The following is a 24,690-nucleotide window of genomic DNA, read 5'->3' on the forward strand; positions in this document are numbered from 1 at the left end:
CGACATCCTTGAGGTCTCTCTTTGCATATCTAATAAGCCTTCCGTTTCCTAAACCAGGCTCCTGAACCTTCTCTGCCAAAGCATTCTTTCCTACTTCCTGTCTCAGGACATTCCATCTTGCAGTGCTCAGGTGCCAAGCCCTGGAGACATCTTTGCTTCCTCTTTTTCTCTCATACCTCATACTTAATCTTTGGCTTCACCTTCAAAATGTAGTAAAACTCCTGTCTGATTTCTGAGCAAAGTGGCAGGAGCAGCTGCTGCTTGTCGGGCTACATGAGACCAGCACAGACAGTATGAAAAAGGAAGATGGTGGAACATTGGCTAAGAAAGACAAAGAGCCAGCAGACAAGTCGGGGGCAAGCCCCTAAATGAGAAAAGTTTCAAAGGCAAACTCCAAGACCAGCTCAGTTACTTGGTCTTGTTTCATAAAGGCATGGGGGATAAGATAAAGAGATGATTCCGGGTCTAGGTTTGTAACTGCTGTGGTTCTCTCTGCAGGACTGATGATTGGAGGCTTCCTGACCAGGGCATCCCTGTTAGAGAAGCTTAGTAAGACTCATCGGTTGATTTCTCACATAGAACCCACATTCAGCCTACATCAGAAGAGTTGGTGATGCACCAGTTGCTGGGAAAGGTGCTTAAAAGGGGAAGCAGGGTAGCAAATGTATGTACCACTGTAGTTCTGCTTCATTTTTATTTTCTCTCCAAGTTCACGTAAATGTACATTTTCAAAAATAAAACTCTAAAATGAGCAAAAAAAGAGAGAAAACACTTAAACTCTCATGTATTCACCCTCTAACGATGCAAATTCAGATTCAACACAGTGTGATTGGCACGTGGCCCCCAGCTGGCTAGTTCTTTAGATTCATTCCTGGAAAATAATTGAACTCTCACTAATGTGACTCTGAATGTTGCATGGTTTAATTTTTTTGATTCTGTTTGTAGCCTTGTGGAGGGATGTTACTCTATATCCAGAATGGGACCCCTTCTTACCTCTAGGCTGTTGCCACCATAGTCTGAGGCAGGACCGTCTCTCAGGTGATTGTAACAGCCTCCTGACAGGTCTCCCCACTTCGGTCCTGCTTCCTGTGGTCTGTTCAGCACAGCAGCCAGAGGGATCCTGGTGAGACCCAGGTTGGATCACATGACTCTGTGGCTCACACGCCTTTAGGGCTCCACGTGTCACTCGGTAAAAGCCAAGTCCTTACTGCTGCCAGCAAGGCGCCCACTCTCTCCTTCCCTCTCCTACTTCATTGCCTATGATTCCTCTCCCTAATACCCCCCTTCCCCTGAGAAGCTCCCTCACTTCGTTAGGTCTTTGCGCTGATGACGCCTTCTTAGGGAGGCTTTCCCTGAACATGCTGGTTTTTTTTTTTTTTTAAGGACTTTATTTTTTTTAGAGCAGTTTCAGGTTTATAGCAGAATTGAGCAGAAAATACAGTTACCACATAGCCCTCCCCACCCACACATATATACTCCCTTACCCTCAACACCCCTCATCAGTGTGGCATATTTGATACAGTCGATGAGCCGAGATGGACACATTATTATCAACCAAATTCCATAGTTTAAATTAGGGTTCACTTTTGTACATTCTATGGGCTTTGACAATTGTGTAATGACATGTAGCACCACTACAGTATACAGAATAATTTAATTGCCTTAAAAATCCCTTGTGCTCCATCTGTTCACCCCTCCCTCCTTCCCTCTACTCAGACCCCTGGAAACCACGATCTTTTTTACTGTTTCTGTAGCTGAGCTTTATTCCCATTGTCATTTGGTTGGAATCATACAGTTTGTAGCCTTTTCAGACTGGCTTCTTTCATTTAGTAATATGTCTTTTAAGTTTCTTCCGTGTCTTTCATGGCTTGATAGCTCTTTTTTTTTTTTTCCACTGCACATGTATTTTTTTAATTTACATATGTGTGTATATATATATATATATATATATACACATATATATATAGTTCATTGTTTTTAAGAACATTTAGAGCTTTAGCTTTTTAAACTTACATAGTTATCAAAGGAATAAAGCCAACCACAAAATAAAAATTAATTCAAAAAGATACATACACCTTGCTATTAAAAGCAACATTATTTATAATTGCCGAGATAATGGAAGCATCCTAAGTGCATATCAATAGTTGAATGATAATGAAGATGCAGCATATATATATTTAGTGGAATACAACTCACCCATAAGAAAGAAGGATACTTTGCCATTTGTGACCCTTTATTCACTTTTTTTGAATATGCTGTTTTAAATTGTACCCCCAATTCTCCTTTCTCCTGTTCCTGTAGTGTTCCTCGCAGCGGTTATCTTGTCCCATAAGGATGTTGTTAACTGGTCTACTGTCTCCCCCTCCACCTTCTCACACACCCTTGACTGTCAGCTCCCTAAAGGCAGGGATTTCTATCTGTTCTGTTCATTGCTGAATCTGCAGATCCCAGACTTCCTAGGTGTGGCTGGCATACTCTATCAGTGTGTGTTGGCTGAACTTGAATGGATTGGACACATAAAGGGCACGAGTGTGGGAAGTACTGTCATCAAGCTGATGAGGGGAAGGGATTCTCAGGCTGTCCTGCTGGTTCCATATTGAAGTTCAAGCTGTTAAAATCCCCAGTTGTCATTTTTTCCCAGGATCTCTGCCACATTTTGTGCAGTCCGTCTCTGTAACAGTTGTTGAAACTTTCAGCAAATCTTTTTTCTTATCTTGTCTTCACTTTTATCCTCTTCAAATAGGCTGGAACCACAATAGTCGGGGGTCGTTCTCATTTTTGTCCAGCTTCTCTGGGTGATTCTTTGTATCGAGAAAATCACCCATGTGGGTAGGTTCTTGATCCTTTTTGGACTCCTGCCCTTCCCCTTCAGCACCCTGTGAAGGCCAGGTAGTTGGCTGGCTGGGCACCATTTGGCACCACTCCTCTACCCCTCTCTTCTCTGCTTATGGTCTGAGGAGATGCAGCCTTTTGCAGTGGAGTTGAGGAAATGCAGCCATGTTTCTTCTCTTTTAATAGATTTTAGTTCACATCATTCTTCCAGGTACGAATCTAGAATGTAATTTTTAAAATTCACTGCGAGTGTTGCATTTCCATCTGCAGAAAACCTCCCTTAAATGTACCTGAGGATTCACTGAACATGTAGTTCACACTGAAACCCTCTTTGTATGGCTTTAGGATTTCCTGATCAGTGCTTTCTTCCAGAGTTTTTAAAATTTTAAGCTCAGAAGTAAAACTGTCACTAACTTACTGAAGTGAAAGACATTAAAATGCTGATATTGCTTTTCCACAATTAGTAATAATTGTACCTAGAAAAAGCAAGTCTCAAAAGCCTTATAGCTCAATTTACTTTTGCAGAAATATAAAAGTACTCCCAACAGTTTCTAATTTTGATTATTTTTTTACAGTTGCTCTTCTGTGTTGTAATTGCCTGCTTTAAAAAAAAACAAAACTTGATGCTGTTATGAAACCTTTAGAGATAGGACTTGCTAATGAATGCAGAGATAGTTTGGGATAGAATGGGGAAACATTGGACAGAAAATTTTCTTTTTACCCTTTTTTCCGTGTTTGTATAGGTTCTTCCAGAGAGTAAAATAAACTATAAACCTAAGTAGAGCAGGCTCAAATAGTTATAATAAATGCTTTTAGTAATTTTAATGAGGATCTATGTTCATGGGTGGCCTGTATTAATAGGTGAATTTATTGTGTTTACTCAGTGATTTGTATAGCAAAACATAATTAAATATGAAAAACTTGCATTTTTTTCTTTACCAGATCTTATGCCAGTTCTTAAGCGAATTATGTTCATGTAGTAAAATTTTGATTAATCTGTATTGAGGATAGGGATGGAAATAGCATTCTATTTATTGTGGATTTTGGGTAGAATCCAAAACACTACTTAATCAGAATATTGTAAGCAGAGGTCACTTTTAATTTCAGTTCTCATTAATAATGTGAAATTTTTAGGCCATTTTCCCCAGTAATGACAGTTGATGCAATTTAGTTTTAATTTTCAAATTTTATTTGAAATCCTAGAGTGTCTTTGATAATCAGTCAGAGCACAGATTGTCATAGAGGCATCAGAGAATCTATGTATCACAGAATGTATACTGATTAAGCTGTATCTTGAAAATATTTTGCTGAAAGATTTATCTGCTATCAGTTTGTTTCTCATGACTTAACCTCATTTCAGAACAGAGTGTTGAAACCAAAATGGAATATACATTTAATATCAAATAATTTTTTCTCCTCACCAACTGCGTCTCAGCCCCTGGACTGAACAGGCTTTCTTTTCAGTCAGCTCCATGAGTTATTTGTGGAGCAGTGGGAGGTAGAAACATGGCACCCTAGGCTCAGTCATTCCATTTTGTGTGGCCATTTCTTCCTTATTTTGAATTAGGAAGCAGTAAGATCCCAGTTCATTGTTGTAGTTGTATCTAGCATCTCAGTCCTCATAACCAAGAACTTGTTCTTGGCAGAACTGTCTCTTTCCTTACTCTTAGGGTGACTGTGGCAGCTTGGGGCTGCCTCCAGAACTTTGATCAATACCCCCACCCCAACTTGCAGGATTTGGGAGCCTGCCTTTCTCCTTTCCTGGGAAAGGTAAGAAAGCATATAGGGGCTGGCCATGCCATTTGATGTTTCATTTTCTTCTTGTATGTATCCTTTCAAACTAACATGGAAAATTTGGAGGCCCTTTGTGGTGCAGATGAGAGAGGACAGGTTATACTTGTTTGTAGGCTGAGAGATTAGGTTTACATGGAATTATGTTGTGTCTCAGAAAAATCATAATTCCACGGGTTAGGAATGATAATCTCGGGAAGGTGGGTGGGAGGGGAGGCTCCAAGTGTTGAGTCTGTGTTTGTGGAACATGCACATTGTTTCTCTCCGACAAGGATGCTTATTTGGAGTGGCGTGGGATGGAGGGCTGATGGAGATTATTGGAGACGGCTGCTTCTCCTAATGTAGGCATCGCTGTAGCGCACCCTGTATAAACCGCATGTTACTATTTCTAAACTATAGAACATTTTGTTAAATTTTTAATATTTAAAATGTTTTAGGTAGTGCATGATGTATCCTGCACTTTCTATTTCTTACCATGTGCTCTGATTTTTAAGCATCTTATCCTTTAATTTTATTAACAAACTCAAGTGCTTTCTCCCGCCTTGTTAGAAAAGAGAATACAAATCTTTGGTCTGAGATGCAATTGATGGAATTATTTTACAACTTTGAGTAAATTCAAAGTAAACTTTGAGTAAAAGACCTAATCCTTCTTTGCTTGCATTGAAATATTATGAGCCTATCGATGAGAAGTGTTACCCCTGAAACTCGGTCTGCGTTCTCTTGTTAACATAAGAGAAATTTCTGCAAATTTGGGTTGAAATCAACATGTGGGTCCTTTTTGTTTCTTTTTCATGATCATAAATACAGAAAATCATAATCTATTTTAAGCTTCTTATAAATGATGGAATACTTGTTTACACAGGTAAAATGACTCTATCTAAGTAGTGTATTGAAGTTCATGTTAATGTTTGCTATTTAATGACACCTAATGATATTCAATGAAGGGTTATGCTAAACTGAAGAGAAAATGTGTTACCCAGGCAACTGCCTTAGGCAGACTAGAGATTCAGGCATATGGCTCTATAGTACACATTATTTCAGCATCTTTAAGCATAAAGAACCACACATGTAATTGACTGTGAAAAATTACTGCTCAGTTACTGTATTGTATGGTCATAATAGAAGTAAATGAATACATCATTGTTGTTGGAACAAGTCTGTTGGGAACCATTTGTAGACTCTACTATTTAAGAAGCAGAAATACAATAAGAAGAAAATAGCTGGTTTAATTAACATGTAAAATTGGGTTAATTTGAATTCAGCTGGCACAGCAGATATTAATGTTGGCTTTTGTGTGTGTGCGTGATATTCTGGCTCAAGCCTGTGTACTTCTGTTTCTTCTTGCCCACACCATGGATAATTTTATTTAAAAAAAAATGAGAAAGGCTGTTTCAGTCACTTAATTTTTGCTTTGCAAAGGGCTTATGTTCTGATCACAGTAAAAAAGGTTTTTGTATGTATCTGTAATGTAAGATTTATAACTGAAGGAAAATGTTAAAATACTTCTGAGTAATTGGTAATGTTTTTCAAAGGGGGAATCAGTAAAACTTGATTTCATTTATTTGCAATTTAGTTTGCTGCTTTTTAGTCACAGAGTGACTAGCTGGACAGTCATTGCATTGGCCGATGTATGAATGCAGCATGTTGTTCGTGTCACTTTTTGTGTGTCTGTGCTTAGATGCCTTTGATTTGTTTCCGAAAATCACTTTAATCATCATTACCTTCGGAGATTCATAAAAACACTTGACAAAGGCATCGTGTTCCAATGACAGAATCATTTATCTCAGTCTGTCTTTGGTGTTCTAAAACGTTCTTTGGGCAAAGATCACGCACAGGTAATACGGGCATCTGCTGAGAGTACGCATGAGAAAGTTGTTCTTGGGCTGTCCTCTGTGTCCTGGGTCCTCACAGAGTCTCTGGTGCTTTTGTGCTGAATTTTCAGTCTAAACCAAGGGAACAATCCAAGTGGAGGCTGAAGTCAGATACGCGAAGGGTTTGGCAGTGTGTGCCCTCCTGGAAGCATTTCTGGTGATCAGAGGCGGGACAGCAGCTACTTGATGTTACTGCTGCTGCTCTATGCAGTGACAGGCCAGTGCGGGCTCACTTAAAAGGTGGCTGGTTAACAAATTTGTGTGCCTGCTGGCCTTTCAGTCACAGATTTCTTACCTGCAGTTTATCTCCCCATTATCCTTCCTCATTTGCTACTTTAATAAAGTTGAAAAGCCTTAGAAGAACAAGGGAACATCTAGGAAACCTAGAATTCTTAAAATCTACCTTGCTTACCCAAGTGTTTTCCAGTATGGTTTATAGCTAGTTTTCCTTTTTTTTTTTTTTTTTTTTTTTAGTAATGATCTTTCTCCCTTTTAACTCTTTCCCCATTTAAAGGCAATCCTCAATTTAAAATGAGTTGTTTATGGTGTTTTTTTTTTTAATTTGGTACATTGTTTAAAATTTCCTTCTCATCAAAATTTATATAATTTCTCAATTTATTTTATTTTTATAGTTATTATAGAACATTGGCTGTATTCCCCATGTTGTACAGTATATCCTTATAGCTTATTTTATACATAATAGTTTGTACCTCTCAATCCCCTACCCTTATACTGCCCCTCCTCCTTTCCCTCTCCCCACTGGTAACCATGGGCTTGTTCTCTATATCTGCGCCTGCTTCTTTTTCTTAGATTCACTAGTTTGTTGTACTTATACATGGAATCTAAAAAATACTATTATACAGTAGTTCTCTTTCTCTGATTTATTTCACTTAGCATAATATCTTCTAAGTCCAACCATGTTGCTGCAAATGGCAAAATTTCATTCTTTTTGTGGCTGAGTAGTGTTCCATTGTGTACATACTGCTTTTTCTTTATCCATCCAACTGTTGATGGACACTTAAGTTGTTTCCGTATCTTGGCAATTGTAAATGATGCTACTATGAACATTGAGATGCATGCATCTTTTTGAATTAGTTTTTTTTTTTTTTCATATATACCCAGGAGTGGAATTGCTGGGTGATATGGTAGTTCTATTTTTAGTTTTTGAGAATCCTCCATACTGTTTTCCACAGTGTCTGTACTAATTTACATTCTCACAAAGTACACTTTTTCTTTTAAAAAACCCATCTTTGGATAAATCTCAAACTGCTGTTTACCCCATGATGTAATTAAAATGCAGAATATTTGTGGCACACATTATTAAACTCTCTCAATGTTGGTAATTATTCAGAATAGGAACAATGTAATATAACTTTTTAGGGTTCTTTTAAATTAATGATTTTTTATTAGTATTTCAGAAATAACAGGATAGAGCCTTATGGGGATAGAGAATATGATTTGTCTCTAGTTTTGAAAAGCTTGTGGTGGTTCTTTTTTCTTGAGACAGTGTTACTCTTGTGGGGATTGGCCATAATTAGAGCTTTTTTATGACTCAAAGGTTAAAAGATAGGAGGTTGGGAAAGGTAGCAGGATGCAGGAAGAAGGAATAGGGTACAGAGGAAGTGTAGTTGAAAGACATTTTTGAGTATGTAATTAAATGAACTATTAGCAAAAGAGAAGTTGTGTGGGGATGAATCACACTTGTTAAACATGTTTGATCCCTCTGATAAGGAAGAACACTTTGGAGACACAAGAATGCCCTCTGTAAATCCCACTAGTTGGCACAGTCAGCCTTGGGTGGCTTGAGTGCTGTTTGGAGTGAGCTGCAAGGTGGTGGACGGACAGGTAGAGCTGAAAGTATGGGCAGATCACTTTCCGAGTTAAGCCCCCAATTACGAGAGTCTGTATATTTATTTTCTTTCAGCAATAGGAAGGCAGTGATATATGCAGAGGTGGTATTTATAGGCTAAATTCATGATAACAATACTGTAAAATTGCTAATAAATCTTTAATAGGTTTTTAAAGCCAGGCAGTAGCCTGCTTTTTTGAACAATATTCAATCTGCCAGATTTCATTGGAGCCAATGAATTTAAATAGCCCCTTGGCAAACGCTGTAGTGAGATTTGAACCCGAATGCATGGTAGAGCTGAGGAGCCCAGCTGGCCTCGGAACAGATGCGCTCCCAGGAATGCCAAGGCCGTGCTGGAGCCAGGGTGGACACGGATGGCTCCCTGTAACTGGAGGTGGAAGAAAATGGGATTGTAGCATGAAAGGCATCAGAGAGAGAGAGAGAGCACCTTTCGCAGATCAGGAAAGGAGGTCTGTTCAGCTTGCCTTGCAAGATCACGCAGCCAGTTAGGCAAAGGGAAAACTAGACCTCGGGCCCCTTTCTATCTTATTGCTAATGGTTGTTAGAATATAAAATTAGATAATAATTCATTGTCATTTTCTACAGTGTGTTAAGAACAATTGTATTAAGTACACATAATTAGGGCTGTTGAAGCTTGGTTTGTTTACTCACTGACCATCAACTGGCTTATTAAATAAAATCCTATTTATGGCCTCCATCATCATCTGCCTAAGTACACAGTTTTCATGTCCTCAGTAACTCTGGGGTTCAGAGTCTGCTTCTTGACTGCCCTAGGGCGCATCTGACTTGGGGCCTGAAAAGCTGTGTGCTTTGATTTCTAGGACAAGCACCCCCTTCTTTGTCTAGAAAACATCCTGGATTTGATTGCTTCAGTTTTCCTCTTTCTTGCTAAGATGCCAGACCAGTCCACTGCAGCTGCTTCTCACTGGACTCATTGCTTCGCCCTGAATTTTGTGCGCCATGATGTCCTGAGTGTTGTTTCCATGAGCTCACGTCACTCGCCTGCATAAAACCCTCCAAGAGTGGCTGTTTCCCACGTGTACTTGGAATGAAGTCCACCCAGCTTGTCTACCCTGCACACGCCTCATCCCCATCTCCCTCCTTGCTCCCTTCTCCTCTACTCTCCAGCCACTCAGGTGTCTCCCTGCCCCATGGGCTTGCCCAGGAAGGCTGGTCCTAGGGCCAGCCCCCGCACTGAGGTTTTTTCTGCCAAAATATCCTTGCTTCAGATCTTCCTGGTGCTTCCTCTTCATCATTCAGATCCTAATGCCAACCCCCAAGAGGCATTTCCTTACCACCTCTGTACCTCCCCATCATTCTCAAGCTTGGCTGCATGGGAAGTTTAAGAAAACAAATGATTTCTCTGGTCCTGCCTTGAACTTATTCAATAGGCCTGCTAGAGCACAGAAGTACGACTTTAATGCATTTCTCTTATTTTATCCTGATACAGAATCGTCTGTCTCTATATATGTTTGTGATCATTGACTGCCTTCTCGCATGGAATGGGATTCCCTGAGGACATGGTTTCTATCAGTCTTACTCATTTTCATGGTATCCTTAGTGCCTAGGCCATTGCCTGGCATATAGTAAGTGCAGTGCACATATATGTTTGGTGGCCTGAACTGTGTATATTTGCAAGGTGTTTTAGAGGGAGATAAAAGAACTGGAAAACCCCCAAATCTATTAAAAATGTTAAAATCATGGAGGCCAAAACTCTTTGGATAAACGTGATCACAGAAGAGCCTAGCTCTGTGTTTTTTAGTTTTTTTCTCTTGACGTTCACAGATACTTGAGCTTGGGTGGTCTGGTGGTTGGAACCCAGTTTCTGGAGTTAGATTTTACTTTTATCTCTGCTGTTTATCCTGGACAATTGTTTGGCTTCTGTTGGAACACACGGAAGAGGGTTGGTTACAAGGAGAAGTTATTTTTGCAAAGTGCTCTTGTGGTTAAGAACCTTAGGTAAAAGTGGTAATTGGATTTTGATATGGTGCGTTGTCTACAACCAGACTTCCTGAAGTCCAAACAGATCAGATCCTTATGTGCGTTTGCTTCAACTTTCATAGCCACAGAGTTGGCCTGGAGGTAGGAGGCAAGCGGGAGATGAAAGGGACCACATGGGGTACATGCCACTGCTGAGCAAGACTCGACAACAGCAGGGAGGAGGAGAATGGAGTTATCCACCTTGGAGAGCCCATGCTGTTGTGAGTCTTTCCCATCAGTTACTGCTTTTTTTTTTTTTTTTTTTTTTTTCCAGTTCTCCCCACCCATCTTAGTCCTTCTGCTGCTACCCATGTTTAGGTCCTTGCTGGGTTTTTGTTTTTTTGTTTTTTTTTCTAATTGAAGGATAGTTAATTTACAATGTGTTAGTGTCAGGTGTATAGCAAAGTGATTCAATTATACATATACATATGTATATATTCTTTTTCAGATTCTTTTCCATTATAGATTATTACGAGATCTTGAATATAGTTCCTTGTGATATAAGTAGGTCCTTGCTGTTCGTTTCATATAAGTTTTTGTTTTTTTCTTATTACAAAAGTAATATAGTGTGTGTTACTGAGATTAGAAAATATAGGCAAGCAAAAAGAAAAAACCTTAAATTTCTCGTATTTTAGCTACATAGAGATACTCATTGCTCACACTCTGGTGTTCCTTCAAACTTTTTATGTATGTGTATAAAATACCATTTTTGTCCATCTTTAACAAAATGGTTTTGTTTTCTACATGCATTTGTGTAGCTGACTTTCTGCTTCGGGATGTAACTTTGTAGCAATTTGTAGTGGTTGCATAGTTTTCTGTGTATAAACGTTTCTTTGTTGAATCAGTCATGTAATGTTGTATATTGAGGTGGTTTTCACTTTTTTCACTGTTACCAACAATGCTGCTTGAACATTCTTGTAGATAAAAGTTTGCACACGTTCACTGATTATTTTTTAGGATAAATTTTTTAGAATAAGTGGGATTGTGGTGTCAGAGGGTGGGCATTTTGAAGACTCTTGCTGTGTGGTCAGGTTGTCCCCTGGAGGGGAGAGCATAGCACCGTGTCCTCCCACCTCCCTTAGGTCTTCATGACTCTTCCCTGGATTCAGCCAGCACATCTCCCCAACTCCAGGCTCTTCTCCCCCCAGTTCACTTAACACTCCTTTGTGAAGCACAAATTCATCACATCACTAAAAGTTCCAGACTTTTGTCTGCCGTCACGAGCACCACAGCTTCCTTTGCACCTGCCCTCACCCCAGTACACGTGTGCTCCCTGTGGCTCTTCGTCTCCAACCCTCCTTCCTTGGTTCCTGGCTTGCCGTCTGCCCCCTCAGACCTCCAGTTCTTGGGGAGCAGAAATCGTACTTTTCATCTGCACATGCCTAGTGCTGGCCCGTGCCTAGTGCGTAGAGTAGCTGCAGAAGCCCCATGGAAGTTGATGCCTTCCGCCACCACCCCCCATCTCCACTCGATCACCTTCCCTCTGCTGCAGGACAGCTGGTATGTGACCACTTGGTCCTGTCTTCCTGTCTGACATGGTGTGTTCCTAATTTCACTGACTTTCCTCATCTCTTCCTTTCTCAATATAACAATACTTTTTCCTTCCTCTGAATTCATGGGGTAATTTATCTCCAGTTCTCTGATTATTACTTAACACTTTTTCCATAATATCATAATTTTTCAGCCTATATTCCCTGTTATATTTATATTTGAAGTATCTCCAGGCTAAGAGCTGTCCCTTGCAAAGCTGAGAAGGGCAGAGGGGTGGGGAGAGGAGGCCTAAGGTTTGCTACCTTAAAGAAGCACTGCCATCGTGTTGGTACGTATCCTTCTAGCGTCTCCCTATGTCTGTAGGAGATACGCAATCTTACACCGTCCTAGGCACGATGGACAGAGGCGCTCAACCCCTCTCCTCCTTGGCTCTCAGTATGTGGTGCAGTGTGTAGTGCTCCAGCTGTTTTACCTAGCCTTTGAGGGACTTGTCATGCTGCCGCTGTTATAAATGGCTTTCGGAAGAACAGTAGCTCTGGTGGTTTGGAAAACAGAAATGGCTTGCTTAAAAAAAAAAAATCTCTATTCATGTTAGAATCATGAAATAGAGTAGTTGGAAACCTGCTCTCCCCTAATCTTGTGGTGGAGGCCTGTGAAAATGCGACTTCTGTGTTAGCTGCTGTTCAAATGTCAAACTGCTGTTAATGTCAAACTGACTGTTCCCTTAGATACTAGTCAGAGAGTTCATCAGAGGTGTATGACTTATTTTAGAGGACATCTAACATCATCAAAGATGTTTGGGAAGTTGGGGGTGGAAAAGGAGCTAAGTGAGCTTGCCAGCCAGGTCTGAACTTGATGGAGCTTGTATTCTTTGTTGTAGCTTATGCTAACACCCATTAAATCTGAAAGGCAAGACTGGAGTACTGTTTATATGAAAAAAAATATAGATAGAAAGATAAATGTTTTTAGATATCATGCTGTAAATGAATATAGCGCTGTATAATTATTCTGATAGCCTTCTAATTAGATTATGTTGAAAATCCAAAATGATCTTGATGAACAGTAAAACATTATGATCTCATGGTTCGTCTCTGTACCTCCTACATAGATGTATAACACTGTATCTAACAGGATTACCAAATTACATACCTTTTTGATATCTGTAACATGCCTAAAATACCAGCGCATTCATTGGCCAGTTACGGTCATGAAACCGCGTTGCTGTTGCCAGGGGAGGATTTGTTCACCCAGATAGATAGTCTTCGGGTTTCTCATACTATTCTCTAGACAGGTGAGATTCTCTTTTACTGGTGTTTAAGCCTTTTTTTTATTCAGATCATTAAATTTAAAAGACGTCCCATTTCTACATAGCACACTGTGTGATCTGCCTTTAACTCACCTACTGTCTGTGCAGGGTTAATTTAGCACATAGGATTGTTTTTCTCCTTGTTAAACTGCCATTGATGAGATGAGTGTGTGGCTGTGGGGTGATTGGTGTCTGCCCCGAGGCGGTCCCTGGAGTGAGAAGAAAGCAGACAGTCAAACACATTTCAGAAATCAACACATTGTAACTGAATATACTTCAATTTTAAAAAATTGATACAGATTTAAACACACACACACACACACACACACACACACACACACACACACACACACACACACACACACACACACACACACACACACACACACACACACACACACTCTTCTGCTCTGTGGTGCTCCTCTGGGCTGAGCTGGGTGAGCATGCATCCCTTGGTAAAATGCTTCTGGGCAATGTCATTCCGACCTTTAGTCTTTGTTTAAAAAAATCATTGATCTGTGTTTCCAGTCTTGGCTTCTGTATTCATTTACCAGGGCTGACATAACAAAATACCACAAACTGGGTGGCTTTAAAAAGAAAACAAAGAAAGAAAAGACATTTGTGTTCTCACAGTTGTGCAGGCTAAGATCCAGGTGTCAGCAAGGTTGGTTCCTGCTGAGGTCTGTGAAGAAGAATCTGTCCCATGCCTCCTCCCTAGCTTTGGGGGGTTTGCTGGCAGTCTGGGGTTCCTTGGTTTATAGAAGCATCACTCTGATCTCTGCCTTCATCGTCACGTGGCATTCTTCCTGTGTGTGTCTGGGTCCAGATTTCCCCCTTTCACCAGAACTCTAGTGACACTGGGTTGGCTGCCTGCTGTACTCCAGTAGGACTTCATCTTAACTGATAACACTCACAACAGTGCTATTTCCAAGTAAAATACTCTGAGTTTAGGAGTTCAGCGTGAATTTTTTGGGGGGAGACACAGTTCAGTTCATACCAGCTGCTCCTGAGTTCCACGCTAGTCCTTTTGGTTTCCTGCCAGGCACCATACTTCAGTGCCCACAGGTACCTCCAATTTAGCACGGTCAGAATTGGTCTTACTCTCTCACAAGTCCCTTCTTTTTCCTTTTTCAGTCTTTATCTTTGCTGGTGGTATCCCACTCGTTATCCAAGTTAGAAGTCTTGGAAGTAACTTGGCCTCTTCCCTGGCCCTCAGCCTCTGATATCCAGTGGCTCTCAAGTGTTGTCATCCCTGCCCCAGCTGTGTTTCTCCAGCCTTTCCTCTTTGTCCAATCCTGGTGCTCCAGCTCTGGTTAGACTCCTGCTGTCTCTAGCTGTCAGGCTGTTCTCCCCCATCTGTCTTTCTTGGGTTAAATTCATCTGCCACACCAGTTCCCTTTCTAAAGCAAAGACCTGAACCTGATATTTATTAACCCTAAAGTCTTCAGTGACTTCTCATTGGCTGCAAAAAAAAAAAAAAAAAGGGTAGGATTCTGTAACTTGGCCTTGAAGGTCCTTCTCAGGTGACTGGCATTACAAATCATCCACTCTTTTACTCCGTGTGATCATTAGGTGCAGGGTCGGTAACGCCTTGTCCTTCTCTGACACAGCACGCCCCACTGGTCATCATGTCTGTACTTTGTTCTGTCCACAGTGTGGATCACCCTCTCCCTGCCCTTCTCCCTTCTCTCCCTCCTCCCACACCAACAGGAATTCTGTCTCCAGCAAATGGGAACCAGGACGCCTGGTTTTCAGGCCCAAATGCCAGAAGCCAGTTTTCACCTTGCACAAGTCCTAACTTCTGGTTTTCTCAAAATTAAAATGAGGAAACTGAAGTAGATGATCACTCAGATCTTTTCTTTGTTCTTTAAATACCACACCTCCACAAAGCATTCCTTAACTCTTGCAGGCTGAACAAATCCCTACCCCTGGGCCCTGAAATGCTGTATTTCTTCTTTGACTTTTGACACTTCGTGCTTGCCTTCTGGTGGGGACACGTGCCCGTGACTACCTTCCTTTCCCCCAGCAAGTGGTCAGCTCCTTGAGGTCAGCCAGGAACTCAGAAGTGCTTCCCTTGCCATCCCCACCCTCCCCTGCTCTTACTTGCACAAAGATTCTCAGTGAGACAGACAATACAGTAGAGGAGAAAATGTTCTGGGCAAGTGTGTTTCTGTGACACACGCTGCTTCTGAATGTCCCCCTGCATTCATTCGGAAGGATGTATTTTTGGATGGTGAGTGACATAGAGACAGTGTAATGAACACACCATCAGTTTTCCTTTCTTGGTGGCATTCTTATAATCAAGTGACATTCTGGGAAATAGCTTAGTTAACTTTGTAACTCTTTGTATAAAAATGTGTTCTTTCTATAAGATGTTTAGAAGTAATTGTTCTGTGAAACATAGGAAAACACTCCAGTTTTCTTCCTCCCCGTGTATCCCCCAGAGACCTGGGCTATCTCAACGAATCATAGGAACGTTTGGACGTTTGAAAGACAAAATAATGGCAAAGAACATTTCTAGGACTGCCTTTGTGGATTTATTTACTCCTTGGAAGTCAGAGCATCTATGGCCTGTTATGTTCTTCCTATTAGGTAGTCTGGATCATGTCACGACCTTGCTCAGAAGCTTTCCATCACTCCTTGCTTCCTAGAGAAGACAGATCAAGTCCTTTCCTTGTCTTCAGGCCCATCTCTGAACCTCCCAGTGTTCTCTAATGCATTTTACTGTCCAAAGTCAGTTCCTCACCATTTTCCATGTACACTCCCCAGCTTTCTTGCTATCTGCCTTTCTGTAGGCATTTCCCCTGCTTAAAGTGACCCCTCCTCTGTGCACATTACTGCATACCTGAATTTCACTAATTTTTCAAGACCCAGTTCACATTCCATTTCGGCCACAGACCATTCTTTGATTTCCTACCAAAATTCTATTATCATTATTGATCCCTTTTTTACTATTTGTCTTTCCTGTGTAGTATTTTAGGCTCATGTTACCAGGCGAGAAGTTCCTTGGGGTCACGTTTCACGTCTGATTTATCTGTGTCCTGTCTACCACCCCCAGTATCATTCTTTATTTCAGTCCTCACGTGGCCAGTAGATATCAGTAATGAATGAATCTTTGTGAACCTTTTTGACATTGACATGGTGTAGAAAGGTATTAGTGAATGACAGAGCTGGTCTGTTTTGCTGTTAACAATCGTGTATTAATCAAAAGTATGTAACCTTTAATTCTACAATCTAACAATATCCCTGAAACAAAAGTAATATGTTGGATAAAACAGTACATCTGAAATTGTAATGCATTTAACGTGTCACCATGTCTTCAAATCTGTCATGTCTGTTAGATTCTGTGTGTTATTTCAGTCCACTATATATGAAAAGAAATGCTAAGTGTACATGCTTTTAGTTTTAATTTTACTTTTTTGACAGTGACATTTTATTTTTTTTCCCTTTGTGTATATTTGTGTATGCCTTTATCTTCCACAAGCTACTGACTTTATGCTTTGTGCTTGTTTTGTGTTGCAGATTAATATCCTTTCAAGAATTTGTTGCATTTGAATCTGTCCTGTGTGCCCCGGATGCTTTGTTCATGGTGGCCTTTCAGCTGTTCGACAAAGCTGGCAAAGGAGAAGTGACTTTTGGTAAGGGGCATGTATGCATACCTGAGTAAGTGTGGACTTGTGTGAGCATTTTATTTATTTTTTTCCAGGAATGAAGTGTATGGAAATGCTTTTAGGGAGTTAGGCATATCCCTTTTAACAAAGATATCTCAGTGCTTGGAGGCTCTGGTTCCTGAAAAAATGTCTCCCTTCTTGAAAAAAATGAGTTTCTGGCTTAGCAGCCCTGATACTCCAGTTTAACTATCAGGAAGGACGTAGCTTGAGGACTCTGTCACAAGGTTGTAGAGTGTAGACAGGGCTTGACTGTCTAGTTCATTCCCTTCACCATCAATAGTGCTTTCCATGGGTAGAGTGAAGAAGTGAGTGAAGTCCCTACGGAAGAAGGGACTCTTGGGACTCATGTTCCCAGCCCTTTGTACCCTCATGGAGTAGCATGTGTCCAGAGGCACAACACGAGATGGTAGTTCAGAGCAGTGCATGAGGAACTTGTTCTTCTAAGTGACACGTTCCCCCATAGCTGGGATGGCAGGGTCTGCTCTGCTGCCATTGCTGCCTTTATTTGGAAAGGCAGAGCTGTCTTCATGGAGATCAGTTGCAAAGCAGCAGAAAACCCTGAAGTCTTTTAAGTATTAGAAGAAAGGGAAAATGAAGGCGTGGCAGGGCAGTGGTGAGTTCTTTTTGAAAAATCAATGGGCTACTGAAGATCCGTTGGACTAAAGGTACCATATTTCCCTTGGACTTTGCGGCATCCAGCATATGTGGTCTGTGAATGTGAACCTCATGTAGACAGTGCTGCCGTGAGGAATTTTGGAGCCCTTTGGAGCATACAGATTGCTCATTCAGGGGAAATGGCTAATGCACACATTCTAAGCGTCTTTGTTCATTGTTTCCAAATCATTCAGACCTCTTGAGCTTGTCTGACTTGGGAGAAATGTACAGACCGAGGAAATACAGATGATGTAATAGGGCACCATCTATTCTGGAGTGGTTCTGGACTTGGAGAGACTTAGCTCCTTCTAGCTCTGCCATTTTTGTCTCTGAGCCAAGCTAATTGTCCTTTCTTTATTTCCCTTATCAGAAATGAAGATAAGAACTACATAAAGTATAGCTAAGGCAGTGTGGTAGATTTATTCTAGTAGTCATTTCTTTCCCCTACCCGTTTCTCGACATCCTTTTGCCATGACAGTTATTTAAGGCTAGATCACCCAGGGCAGAGGCAAAACACGTATATTTGCCTGGTTAGTATCATATAACCTAGAAGCTCAGATGCTTTCCGTTAACACTTGGTTAGGGTTATTTAATATTTAAAAATCCCTGGAATAATTGTTAGTTTTTTCCTTTTCCATCACCTAATTCCTCTTAGCCTCACTGTAACCACAACTTTTCAGTGGAACACCCATAAAAATGTCCCTGTTAAAATGGTCAAGTAATGAATGAGCCGCTAGCTCATGGTGGTATTGATTTATGGAAGTCAGTTTGATGAGAAGGTTATGGTGGCATTTCCTTGGGTTGGACAAGGGGAGCCAGCCTACAGGTTTGCATGAGCTCAGCACACATGTGTTCTTGCTCGTCTTCCTCCTGTCTGCAGCAGGCTAGAGGGGGACTGGGAGAGCTGGGCTGGAGATGGGGGACTGAGGGACAGTCTTCAGACGTTTTCCTGGACTCTGACCAGTCTAGCCTTTATGGGCAAGAAGTGTCGGGGGCTGTGGGTGGCACTGGCCACACCACTGGCCCTGGGCAGGAAGGAAACGAGACTCTGGCCAGTGCTGGGAGGGGTGTGTGTGTTAGTGTGATAAGAAGGAAAGAACAGGACAGCCCCAGGGTGTGGGAGATGGGCATCATCTGCGAACAGTAGAGGAAACAGTGGCCTGTGGGCTGTTTCTGCTTCTTACCAGCTGTTTGTTGATGGACAAGTCATTTCCGCATCCTGAGTCTTACTTTCCTTATCTCTAAAGTCAAGGTAATAACCTACCTTACAGGACTGTGTAAGGATTAGAAGATCTACTGCATATGAAGGGCCTATGAGGAAAACAAAGGCCTTTATCAAAATACTAATACTAAAAGAAATACCCTGAGAGAACACAGGGGGATTTTCTTTTTTATTTGGGAAGCCCTTTACTTTTAAGGTGCAGTTTAATCACTGGCCAGGTAGCCAGTAATTTGCTTACTGTGTTACACACTGTCCCATCTCTGAAGACAAAAGAGTGAGTAAGAAATGGGGGCTTCCAAGAAGCTAGAATTCTGATTACATCATCGGTTGCACTGACTATTATAGAAGAACTTACACCCGTCTCCCAGGACCCTGCCTTCTGCAGGTAGTCTCAGAATCTGCCTGTGTCACAAGACGCAAACAGAGTATGTCCTGTGTCCGTTTACGATGAGCTGATGGGGTCCTCACCCTGTGGGTGTCATAAAATGTAGCCTGGGCTTTTCTGAGCTATTAATCTCTATTTAGGATTAGACTGAAAGAGATATGTATAGTACAAAGAAGATCTCCGAATGACCATCAAATTGCAAAATAATAGCTGACTTTACATATTTCATAAGGCATGGTCGAGTTGTTCAGTGGAGGTGAACGCTGTGTACAACAGGCTTTTGCCCATGTAAACAAAATCCTATGGGACTGTGGCAGCCTAAGGAGTGTTTTGTGAGCAGGTACCTTTAGAAGAAGCCAACAAAGAAATAGGTTTTCCAGGAAACTCACAATGGGGTTGAAGAAATTTTTTAAAAGATGGAGTTGGGCAGAAAAGAGGACCTACTTAGTCAATCTTGGTCTCATAAACCCACAAGATTAGACAAACTCTGTGCCCTGGCTGTGTCCGTACGGGGCTGTCTGAGATGCATGAGGTGGCACTCTTACCTCCGGTGACGTCCTCAGCTCCCTGTAAATCCTTCACCCAAAAATGATCCTTTTGGATTTGAGAAGGTTGTCTACCTGAGTGTGCCTCTTTGGGAGGGGAAGCCTGGAGTGGCAAGAGAAGAAGGGCTGCCTTCTTACCCTCAGATTAGCACAGTCAGCTGTGGCCATGGGGTGAGCCTTGTTTTTGCACTACACAGCGGGCCAGCGGGTGGCTTCCCATGTAGGGAAGGCAGGCGAGTGGCCTCAGATTCCCTGTCTCCTGGCCTTGCATTTCGTCCAGAGGAAAGCAGTTACATGCTTTATCTGTTTACCTATTAGGTTTCCACATAAGAGCTTGTTTGAAGCAGGGCTTCTAGGACTAAGCTTGGTAAGCACCAGTGTTTGCCAACAAGCCGGCCGTGTTCATGCTCCCAACACACTAAACAGAAATCAGATGGAGCTTCTCAGTGTCACATTTCAGGGAAGCCTTGCCCTGTGTTCTCTGAGGCCTCGTTTACGTTTACGCATTCTCATGTCTGAGTCACTCCCTGTGTTTGCCACAATGAAAAGATCTTGATTAGGCCGGCTTTGTTCCTTTGATACCTAGTTTGTTACATTATCCTATTTTCTTTGAGGGAAAAATACGTCCAATATTCTAGTTCTCACCATGTTTTCCTATTTTGATACCTGATATTTGTGTTTTAAGACATCAACAGGTGCATAACAGTGTATCAGTATAAATGCGAAATTCTACTTAAAAACTTGCCATTCCACGTGAGTGGAAAAAAAGTATTCTAAATCTTTGAGTTTTTAGCCAATTTTATATGCCAGTGATTTTTTTTTTTACTCTTGATTTTTTAAACTGTACTTTATTGAAGTAGAACATAACATACAGAAGAATGCATAAATCATTAAGTGTATATCTTGATGAATTTGCTCAGTTGTACATACTTGTTTTACCACCATCCAGATCAGAAAGAGAATGGTACCAGCACTCAACACCTCTCTTACTGCCCCCTAGTCCCAATGGTAACAACTGATGTTTATTACCATCAGTTGATTTTTCTTGCTTTTAAACTTAATAAAAATGAAGTGCTGCAAAATGTATTCTTTCACTCACTTTTTTTCCTCAAATTTTATTTGAGATTCATCCATGCTTTTTCACTTTGTTCTTTTTCTTTGCTGTATAGTATTCCATAACATCACTTTATTCTAATATATTTACTCATTCTACCATTAATTGACATTTGCATATTTCCAGTTTTGATTGCTGCAAATGTGCTTTGGACATTCTTTTATATATTTTTATTTTGTGTGTGTGTGTGTGTGTAGGCATTTCTAGGAGCAGAATTGCTGAGTCAAACAAAATGTATATATTTAGCTTCAGGAGATATTGCCAAACAGTTTTCTAAAATGGTTGTACCAGTTTACATTCATACCATCTGTGTCTGAGAGTTCTAGTTATTCCACTTCTTTGCAAACTCTTGCTGTTATCAGTCACTTTCATTTTAGTGATATCTCACCCTGTGGCTTTAATTTTCATTTTTATGATTACTTATGGGTTTTGAAACTTTTAAAAAAGTTTATTGGCCGTTTGAATATGCTCTTCACTATGTGCCTCTTTTCTAGATACAATGCCTTTGTGGGTTACGTATTTGATAGATGTCTTTACTCTGTGACTTGCACTTTTTTTTTTTTACTCAGTTAATGGAGTCCTGAGGAACTTAAGTTCTTAATTTTAATGGAGTACAAATTACTAGCATTTTCATTTATTGATAGTACATTTGTATCCTGTTTAAGAAATTTTTGCTTATCCCAAGGATATGAAGATATTCTACTGTATTATCTTATAGAAGTTTTGTTTTCCTTTCAAATTTAGAGTTTAGTCTTTCTAGAATTCACTGGCTATTTTGTTGTTTATTTTTGCATCTGGTGGGGGGTCAGGGTTCCTCCCCCTGTGGATATCTAGTTCACTCAGGACCACTTATTAAAAGAATCACTCCTTCTTTTACTGCCCCACAGTGACACTGCTATCCTAAATCAAGTGTGGGTCTGTTTCTGAACTGTCCTTTTGTAATTGTCTCTTCTGCACCAGTACTATACTGTCTTAATTGCTGCAACTTGGAATATGCCAAATCAAGGGCAGCAAACTTTTTCTGTAAAGGGCCAAATATTTTGGGCTTTGTGGGCCATAGGATTTCTGCCACAACTACTCAGTTCTTATGTTCCTATGGCTACTATGTAAATGGATGCATGCGGTTCTGTTCCCATGAAACAATTTGCAGAAACAGCTGGTGGGCCAGTGGAACATAGTTTGTTGATCCACAAGTTGATAATGTTAAGACACTTAGTAAAATGGGTATGTGGTGGTATTTAGGTGATTTCAATGAGCTATGAAACAGAAGATTCTCTTCTTTGTGTGTACTGTGGTTTGGTTGGCTTCATTGAGAAAGTGACTTTTGAGCACAAATTTGAATGAGGTAAGGGAATTGATGATACAGAATGGGGATGGAGGAGGGGAAAAGACTGTCCCAGGTGAGAGGAACGGCCTTTGCCCAGGTTTGAAGGCTGGAGTGCTCTTGGCACATTTGAGGAACAGCAAGGAGGACCCATGTGAACTGAGTGAAGCAAGGTGGCCTGGTAGGAGAGGAGCTCAGAGAAGTAACAGATCTGTAGGTCAAGGTTAGCACCTGGGCTTTGGTGGTAAGTGAACTGGGAAACCATTGCAGGATTGGATTTTTTGTTGTCGTTGTTGTTTAGCAGAAGAGTGTCATGATCTGGTTTATATTTTAACAGGATCGCTCTGACTGCTATGTTGAAAATAGACCATAGAAGGCCTAGAGTAGAAAGAGAACAGTTAGGAAGCTGTTGCAATAATCCAAATGCAGAATCATGGTAGCTTCAACCTGAGTGGGGTTAAGGATGTATTGAAGAGAGAATCAGCAGGGTTCTCTGATGGACTGGACGTGGGCTGTGAAAGAGAGGAGAGAGAGGGGAAGCAAGAATGATTCCAAAGCCTTTGTCCAGATCAGCTGGAAGGGTGGAGGTATTAAGTGATAACTTTGAGGACTGCTGGCCGGGAAAGGACAGGAGCTTGCTCTTGGATGTATTAGTTTGATGCCTGTTGGATACCAAAGTGAGGATGTCAAATAGGCACTTAGATCTATGAGTGTGAAATTTGGGGGACAGAAATTTGGTAGTTATCGGCAAATAGTGTTTGAAACCTTTTACTGGATGAGTGAGATAAAAGAATATTGAATGCTTAGTATTTTGTAAGACTGGAGATAGAGCAGCAGTAAGACTAAAAATTCCTTCTGTTCGAAGAGCTTTTTAGGGAGAGTCAGTAAACACATGGAGAATATGTAGAATGATGTCAGGATATACTGTCTGTAATGTTAAGCAGGCTACATGGGGAGAAGGGAGGGAGGCTATCCAAGCAGACCTGGAGGAGCCTGTGCACCAAGGGGATGCGCTGTGGGCTGTGTCTTGCGGGAAGAGATGGAGCTGTGGGGTCTGGAGGTGATGGTCACTGGGAGGTGCTGTGACAGTCCAGGGACGGCCTGAGCTGGACTCGTATCTCTGGACCCCACGAGGGCCATTGCCCAGAATGAATCCTATCTGACTTGGCTCCTGATTGGCTGTGGGTAAGCGGGGGTCAGAGGAAGGGAAGATGGATCCAGGAGTAGCTTTTGAGCTTGAACTGTTCGAAAGACACATGGTTTTGTGTAATTTCTTGAGAGAAGGGAAGTAACTGACATTTTTACGTTGAAGTATGTTGATCACTAACTACAGATTCGCCCTGGGCTAAGTACTTTATATGTAATTTATTATTTAATCCTCACAACCTAGGAGGTCTGGACTGTTATGATTCCCATCTTCCTGATGAGGAAATGGCCTTGGGGAAGTTAAGTAACTTGTCCGCAGTGCCTGTGGTAGAACCAGGGCAGTGGCCAGTGATGGATAGTGTGGTTCTCTGTGCCACACTGCCTCCCTCTGGTGGTGGCCATGCTCTGTGAGGATGGCCTTCCTTCATAATCCAGATGGGTGTCGTGGTGTTCATCCCTTTGTGGTTTCTGTCCACGTCAGACAGAGGGGTGGGGTGGATTTAGTACATTTTCACAAAAAAGGAAAGAACAAGAAGAAAATGCATTAGTTAAAATTTTGTTTATATGACCATGCTGGAAAGTAATTATACGGAAGAATGTGCCTGGATGAGAGTTCTCAGTACACATAGAAAGTTGCCTCGGTTACACAGATGTCCAGGTAGTTTGTTGAAATGAACTTGATGTGGGCTTTACCCAGGAGGCTTTATCTTTTGACGTGAGCAGAATTTTGAGTGGAAGGGGAATCACAGAGGCCGCCGCAGGCCTCTGAGCAGTTTTTTTTATTTGATAGGAAGGGCACTTGGGAGTCCTGAGGGTTGTTTAGAGGACAGAGACAGGATCCAGATGACTCCTGGGAAAGCTGGGTTTTGCTGCATTAATTGGAGTGGGGCAGAGCTGGAGGCAGACATGCCCACGATCCTTGTGCAGGCTCCCCAGTTCCTCCGTGAAACAGGCAAGTAGGTGATCATTCCCATTTTGTGAGGAGAACTGAAAGTCAGGGTTTGAAAGGATTTACCTGTCCTCTGAGCAAGTTGGTGCAGTGTAGTTTTGCAACATTTTCATTTTCCCAAGTTTCTTACTTCTTGTTGCTGGGAAAGAAAGCAAAGCATTTTCATTATGAATTTCAAGAAAATGTGTGTGTATGTGTTTAATGAAACTGCTAATGTGGTATGTTTACTGCACCCACCAGTGATTGGTTTTTTCACGATGTGAATTTAACATTAACTGTTCCTATTTATCAATGTGTTTTTGGTTGTTGTATCTGCAGTGGGTGACAGTAATACTTTAACTCAGCAGTAATGGAGGACCTTCTGGCTAAAGTCACAGTCGGCCTTCTGAAAATTCAAAGTATGTTCTATACCAGAGTACTTCCTTAAGCTGAAATGTAAAGTTTTTATTTGCTTAATGCAGTTACATGCTTTTCTTTTCCTTTGACTTACCTTTTTCATTACTTGTGGACAAAATTTCATGAAATGTTTATATGCAATA

General features: G+C 41.2%; 1 protein-coding gene across 4 annotated transcripts in view; it reads left to right on the forward strand.

Moving 5' to 3' along the window:
* SLC25A13 (solute carrier family 25 member 13) overlaps nt 1-24,690 on the forward strand; it is a 179,888-nt gene that overhangs the window by 54,300 nt on the left and 100,898 nt on the right. For all 4 annotated transcript variants that reach the window (XM_031454931.2, XM_031454932.2, XM_064487552.1 and 1 more), the window contains exon 4: nt 16,664-16,779. In XM_031454931.2, the coding sequence (XP_031310791.2) occupies nt 16,664-16,779 (116 nt within the window). The remainder of the gene's footprint in view (nt 1-16,663; nt 16,780-24,690) is intronic.

This window comes from Camelus dromedarius, chromosome 7, assembly GCF_036321535.1.
Source record: "Camelus dromedarius isolate mCamDro1 chromosome 7, mCamDro1.pat, whole genome shotgun sequence".
NCBI classification, from domain to species: Eukaryota; Metazoa; Chordata; class Mammalia; order Artiodactyla; family Camelidae; genus Camelus; species Camelus dromedarius.